Consider the following 7558-nt stretch of genomic DNA (forward strand, 5'->3'; position numbering starts at 1 on the left):
CTCAAGGCTAGGTTCACTCCCTTCAACACGGCATCCAAATACTCCACATTTATATGGTTGCAGCCATCCGTCTTCCTGAGCTAGTCTGCATCTTCCACCACGACGCCTCCCACTTGCAAGACAACCCGTGTTGCGATGCTACTGGCGTCACACCAAACGATCCCGCTCTTTGATTTGGGAACATACCAACTGCCCCTCACTGGATCCTCTGCTTTCACTCTGACCAAGACTTCCTGCATCATGTTGGTCTTCTTCTCCTCCACTTTATCGTTCCACTTCGCTCCTTCGGCTCGTCTCTTGAGTAAGCTACATGCTGTCCCGAGCCATCCTGCAATCGGATAGTGTCCCACCAGCTTTCCACACACCGAGAACCGTTCCCGTCTACTCATGCTGGTGCCCAGTTCGGGGATCTCGTTCCCTCACCGGAACACCAACGTGCCGGCCTCGTTTCTCCATAGCTTGAGGCCCAGTGCAGCGCCTCCCTCCATCGCCTCTGGTGGCTTGGCGATCAGTCCAAAACTCTTTAGGTGGCCTATGACCTCCGTTGCTGGCATTACGGTTTCATCCACCAGGATGTCATCGATATACGAATTGGTGGCCCTTTTTACTCCGTCCATCTTTCCCAGGATGACCTTGTGAATTATTGCCACAATCTTTGACGCTGAATTAGCCCGAACCCCAGCTTGGTCAGACAGTATGTCCAGCCCTTATACCTGACAAGCTAATGCTTCCACGGTCTCTCAGCCACATACACCTGCAGGTATGCCGACTTCAAATCGACGATCGTGGAAACCCCTGTCATCTGCCTCCATTCTCGCAAGGTGTCTCCGCAGACATCTGTGGCCTCGCCGCCCGTATGACATGATACGTGGTCATTCAGCTCTCGGAAGTCCAGCACTGGCCTGACCTTATGTTTTGTGGGCTGTACCACCGCCACCAGCGGCAGGACTCCGCTCTCTACTTCTTCTTCCCAAGGGATCAATATTCCCTCCTTAATCCACCGCTCCACCTCCCCCTCAAACTCGCTTCTGGCATCTCCTTTCAAAGTATGCTGGTAGCAGCCCACTTTATTTTTTAACGTCGGGGGCTCTCCCTTCCAGTGCCACTCCACTGTCCACCTCTGGCCATCGAAGACAGCACGAAAGTCCTGGTCTTCAATGGTGTGTGTAGCATACTTTCCTTCGCGGTTCTCACCAATGTACGGTCTCGCCATACACGGTTTCCCCGCAAGCCCGAGCGTTACACCGGCCTCGTTGACAGTGACACCTCCTAAACGAGTGATTGCATCCATCCCCATCACCACGTCAATCGCATCCACCAAGTAAGTGGCCAACTACAATTGCATGCAGCGTCAGCTTTGTTCCCTGCATCATAATCTGCGCATCTGTAATGCCTTCACCGAGTACCTCTCTTCCGTCGACTGCCCTTACACTACTCCCTCTACTCCACGTCTCTACCACTTCTGGTGTCATCAGGGTCGTCGTACAGCCCGTATCCACAAGGGCTCGCGACACCTTCCCCTCCACCAGAATGTCGACAACAGGTAACGATAAACGCGCCTCTCTTGATCCGGAGGGATAACTACCGGCGCAGTAGTCTTCCTTAGACCGCTTCTCCGCAGATATTGGCTGGCTATATGTCCTGTTTCTCGACACCGGTAGCAAATGACTTCAGGCTTGGGTGACTTGCAGTCTCGCACCATGTGCGGGCCCTGACACTGGAAACACTGTCCTTTGAATGGCCGCACACGTTCCTTGTTTGACCCATCTCCGCTACTCCTTGCTCGGCCACTTTTCGTTGTTGCCGTCGCTGCTACCGGTGTCGTCCTGCAACACGAAACTAGCACGCGAGCCCGAGAATTTAATGTCTGCCATCGCCATAGAGTTAACATTCGGCTGCTTTTGCAACTCGACTGACATGTGGTCAGAAAAGCCAGTCCCAAACGCTAACTTAACCGTTCGGTCCAGTGATTCACCTTCATATCCCGCCAGTTTAGCCAATCTCCTGAGTTTGTTGGCAAATACATCGACCTGATAGCCATTTCACTTTGCTTTCCCCAGGCGAGCGTACGCTTCGAACATTCCTTCTGCAAAGGCCTCCATCAAACGGATTTCTTTTTTTTTTTCGTGCTAAATTGGTTCCTTTCTTCCATTTCTTGGTATAGCGCCAACGCCGAACCATCTAGGTACAGTGGTATAAAACTCGCTAAGTCATTTATCCCGTGGAGTTTCGCAACTAACTTCATCTTCTTCAACCAAGTGACTACATCCGTGTCACCGCAAAACGGTTTGACTATATCGTTCGAAATACGGACTACACTCATCATTCGTTTTTTTTTTTTTATGGGCCGAAATAGCTTGTTGTGTGATGGAGGAAAAAGAAAAAGGCAACAGAAAAAGAAGCAAAAGGAAGAAAGAAATAGAGACCTTACCTGCTGACCGAGGCGGGATGAGCGATCACTGTCAAGAAAAAAACACGTCCTTCCACACTCACCGTCTCTCATCGAACTGCCCCCCGTGCTTTCTGCCCACGCATGCCCCCGTGGCTCTTCAGCCAGCCTATGCAGTCTTCACTTCAGTTTATCTCATCCGCAATCCTCTCCACGAACACTACATAGCTCATCACAGCCCATAACACCACAAGCACCACATTTTGTTTGTTTGCTTTTGCCTGAAGTTTTGAAGTATTTTTTTGCATACACTATCGCTAAAATATCAAACACTTACCAGACATATAATTGTATATCACCTTTAAAATATACAGATTCCAATGTCGACACAGAAGCTTTTATCAGAGTACCGCACATGTCAGATATTTGCATATCTCTGAGAAAGGTTATTCATTCACGAGACGAAATCATAGACATGCACAAAACTACACTAAGTTGGCAATGAAGCAATCGCCGAAATAATCCATAAAATAACAACGAAAAGTCATCATCGTATCCCTATTTATGAAAAAACACCAAGAGTAAATGTGCAGTCCATCTGAGCATAGAATTTTTCCCAAGTTCTATGTATCTTCAGAAACAACTCAAAATTCGTCAAATTAATTTCATGTCGTACATGTAACAAAACTTGTATGGTATAAATAAATGTACAACAAAATTATCTTTTATTGACCTATATGGCTGTCTATGTGCATATGTATTTGTGTGTATCGAAGCGTGCGTGTGCGTACTTATATTTATGTAGGATATCCCAGATATGGTTTTTTTTTCTATGGGTTCTAGTTGTGTGAAACGTACTTAAAATAGGGACACATACATTCAAGTCAAAATGAAAAGATAGCTAAACTGTTGACAGAACATTTTAATCACCCATCTGTCATTCATTCGTTCGTACTGTTTGTGAATGAATGAAACAGTTCTGGTAAGAAAAAAAAAATGAAATTACGTAGACTTAAAGAAAGGTAAAATAGAACAAGTATTCAATTGTATTACTTGGCTTTCGATATCACAGGTTACTAAATTTAACCAGAGCTGGCCATTTCTGTTGAAAGGGTATGTGTGTCTGGATGTTGTTATTGCATAGCTTAGGTTAGCTCTGATTGAACTGGTCTGTATATCTGTAATATGGTAGTTTGTGTGTATGTGTACGTATGTGTGTGTATGCGTGTGTGTGGAGGTAAATAAGTTTCTACATAAGCACAGTAAATTTTATATATGCTTATATGAACTCAAAAAATTACTTATGTGTCTAAATGCACACACAGGCACACACACATACATACACATATACACACACGCATACATACATACATACATACATACATACATACATACATACAAGCACACACACACACACTCAAATACACGTGACACGTTTCTTTCACTGTCATACAGAGACCTACTCATACATGCACAACACGTGCGTGTGTGTGTGTGTGTGTGTGTGTTTGCGCGCGCGCGCTTGAAATCCTGCTTTAATAATGTGTATGTATGCATCACAAGTACAGTGTCATAAAAACAGGCATGCGCAATCATACCAAAATTACATACTTTCATACATGCATATATACATACATACATACATACATACATACACATATATATATATATATATATATATATATATATATATATATACATATATATATATATATATATATATATATATATATATATATATTAATTCACATAACTTGTATAGATAATCTCATACATGAATAACATACGTACACCCACGTACATACAGTCACAGATATACACATGTTCAGAAACTGTTTTTTTTCTTTTCTTCTTTTCTTTTTTTTTTTTTCATATAACCTTTCTTTATTCATTGGCAGTAATTCAGCGTGAAAATGCCAACTTCGCCTTTGTTTACAGATGGAGACTGATAAAACAATCAGAACGCTGCATTTGACGGCCATTTGCATGCAGCATTGGTCTTATAAAATGAGCCTATAGCAAATATACGCGGACTGCTTTGATAGGCAAGATAAGATGAGACGTATAAACGGAAAAGGAAAAACAGGAAATCTACAAAAGTTAAAAATTAAGCAGATAACACAGGGTTCAAAAATTAAGGTTAAAGATTATTTTACCGCCGAATCTATATTTAATTCATCGATATATTTCATTTCCTAGTAAGTTAACGAAATATATTTGAAAGACATTCATTCAAAGTTACTAAATTTATCAACTCAGTGCACAAATTTCAGAGGTGTTAAGGAGACGCGGATGCTGTTGATTGATGAAAAGCTGAAACAACATAATCAGTATGTCATATTTTGTCATAGAATCCTGTATAGGTCATTTGAATTTAAGAAGTAATGCTGCTGAAAATTGTCTTCTGAATGTCGATATTGAATTAATACAGGCTTTGATCATTAGGGGATTCGAATACAACTAAATAAGCTAATAAAACACGTAATATTTCTTTTCTCTGTATCTAGATGGAATGGCCCACGAAAATAGCGCCTTTGAAATAAAAACACAGAACATATAGAAGGTGTGTGTGTGTGTGCGAGCGCATGTGTGTGTTTGTGTGTCTGTGTCTGTGTGTCTGTGTCTGTGTCTATGTCGCTGTGTGTGTGCTCGTGCGTATGTGTCTATGTCCGTGTGTATCTGTGTTTATACTCCTTTCAGAGTTACCAGAAAGAAACAAGAAAGGCGAACAACAAAACTATGTCACAGGTGGAGATTGCAGATATTTCGACATCGAATGCAAGGTTCGATGATTTTCTAAATGTCAATTCTCTGCTTGCCATTTGACAAATGCTAGATAAAAATATGTGCCACAAACCCTACCCAAACTAGAAACTTTCAATTAAGTATTATTCTAGCCTAATAAGATTATCCATGAAGTTCATCAAACAATATCAATATATGTAATCATTATAAACCATGGACCCAAAAACATATTCAACCTTACGAGTATGAAAGGCAAATCAGAATAACAAAATCCCAAGACATATAAAAAAAATTCACAAACAAATATATGAAACATATATTCCCATCTTCAGCTGCCCGCCAGTATCACCTGGGCAGTACCATTTAATCTGGTGGTGTTAACAGCATTAAAGACATAAACGCTGCCTGGGAATCAATAGACAGCCAGAAGGAGCGAAATATGAGCATAATGTGCTTGTTATTGTGAATAACAGCATCGAATATAAAATAGTATTAACTTATAAACATAAAGCTAGAAAATTTTTTAAAAAACAGTATCGGTAAAATTAATAAATTCATCCCACAAAGGACATTATGATTAAAAAACTGTAACAGAACTAACGAACTAAACGTATTGAACAAAACCTACGGAACAGCCGATACATAACATGACAATAACATCACAACAAACCTAGAACCGCAAACGTGTTGGTTAATTAACAAAGACCATAAGATGTGATTTTTTCCTTTCTATAACATATTTCAAACATGAAACCATGCCAAAAACGAATTCCTTATGCACTATATATATACACACATATATACATACATACATTCCTACGTCTGGCCTGCCATGTAAATTGACATCATAAATTCGGTACTTTACGTTTTCCTTTCTCTGACGACTCTAAATCCCTTTTCTTCGCTTTGATTCATACATACATACATACATACATACATATATATATATATATATATATATATATATATATATATATATATATATATATATATATATATATATATATATATATATATATATATATATATATATATATATATATTATATATTATATATTATATAAAAAATACAAAAATGGACAAGAACGCAAGACATCCTCACAGACGATACAAAGAAAACAAGGATGGGTCATTCAGAGTTCTCTTTCCTCAGTCGAGTTCTAGATTATCTTTGCAATTTCGGTTGGTTATACTCGAGATTGCTCCAATCTACCCAGCCCCAAGGAAAATCTAAGCTAAGAGCATTAGATTCCTTGGAAGAAAGCAGCGAATGTATACGAAAACAAGGATGGGAAAAAACGGAGAAATGTTACACAAATACAAATGCAAATAACAGGACATAACAACAGGTGTCTTTCGACTAAGGACGAATTAAATTAAGCTGGCGTGTGTGGAAGTAAAGCCTTACGGCAGGGGCATAGGATTTGACAAGCACAGGGAGGAATATAGATATTGCACGGATGATAGTCGAACCAAGAAAGAAAGGTCAGGTTTGGCTGAACACTGGTCACGTGGGGAGAGAAGAGAGAGAGGTAGAGGCAGAGGGATAAAAAAAATTAAGGAGGGACGAGAAAAAATTAAAGGGACAGAGTGAAGTGAAAGAGGAGGGAAAGTGAGCATGAAGAGAAGGCCAGGAAATCTGAGAGGGGGGATCGAAAGAACGAAGAGTGGAATGAACGAGGTAAGTGTGAAAGGGCTGATAGAAAGAAGGAAAGAATGAAAGAATAGAAAGAATAATAGAGTCGTACAAAATTTATATATATATATATATATATATATATATATATATATATATATATATATACTTACATATAAGAGACCAAAGTGTACGTACGCCGCTATATTTTTTTATATATAAAAAATACGAAAATGGAACAAGAACGCAAAACATCCAGACAGTTAGGTGATACAACAAAACGTCCAGACACAAAGAAAACAACGTTAAACACAATGAGAAACGAAAAACGAAAACAGAAAACGAACTTTTTTCGAACAACGAGACATGCAGCATAAAGAGTATATCCCTTCGTCAGTTGTCCCTGTCCATCTACTCATCTACTCCGCGTTTCGAAGGCAAGGACAATACGTGACTTCGTTGGAACAGTCCTTCCCGCAAAGCAAATATATATATATATATATATATATATATATATATATATATATATAAGAAAAAGAAAAGATATAAGCGTAGACGATCTTTTAATACAAAGTTGGTACGAATCCATTAAAGATTCTACAAATTGTTTCCAAGCCTAATTAATTCCAAAACAAAACGAAAAAAATAATCCTTTTAAAATCGAAATTAGGCTTTTCTTCAGGAATTCATTATTGGAATGAATGTGTTCAACCAACAAAAATATAAAGACCTTAATAGCCTAGAAAGTAACAAACGATTAAATTATGACCAGAAAAAAAAATATATAT

The 7558-nt window shown here is 39.4% G+C and overlaps 1 protein-coding gene across 1 annotated transcript; it reads right to left on the bottom strand.

The window, feature by feature from the left end:
• Positions 1 to 721: 721 nt before the first annotated feature.
• LOC149132449 (uncharacterized) lies at positions 722 to 2821 on the bottom strand. Its single transcript, XM_089363350.1, has 3 exons — positions 2727 to 2821; positions 1458 to 1641; positions 722 to 1333 (listed from the first exon to the last, which is right to left on the bottom strand). Exons 1-3 carry the CDS (start codon positions 2819 to 2821, stop codon positions 722 to 724), a joined length of 891 nt encoding a protein of 296 aa, XP_089219476.1.
• Between the last annotated feature and the right edge of the window lie 4737 nt (positions 2822 to 7558).

The sequence above is a fragment of the Octopus bimaculoides genome, chromosome 15 (assembly GCF_046866305.1).
Source record: "Octopus bimaculoides isolate indiv1 chromosome 15, ASM4686630v1, whole genome shotgun sequence".
NCBI classification, from domain to species: domain Eukaryota; kingdom Metazoa; phylum Mollusca; class Cephalopoda; order Octopoda; family Octopodidae; genus Octopus; species Octopus bimaculoides.

Coding starts and splice junctions, on each gene's coding strand:
- LOC149132449 (XM_089363350.1), bottom strand. CDS start 2,821: ATGCAAATATCTGACATGTGCGGTACTCTGATAAAAGCTTCTGTGTCG. Junction 1,642..2,726: donor GATATACAATTATATGTCTG/GTAAGTGTTTGA, acceptor GTCGAGAAACAG/GACATATAGCCAGCCAATAT. Junction 1,334..1,457: donor CCCTGATGACACCAGAAGTG/GTAGAGACGTGG, acceptor ATGCAATTGTAG/TTGGCCACTTACTTGGTGGA.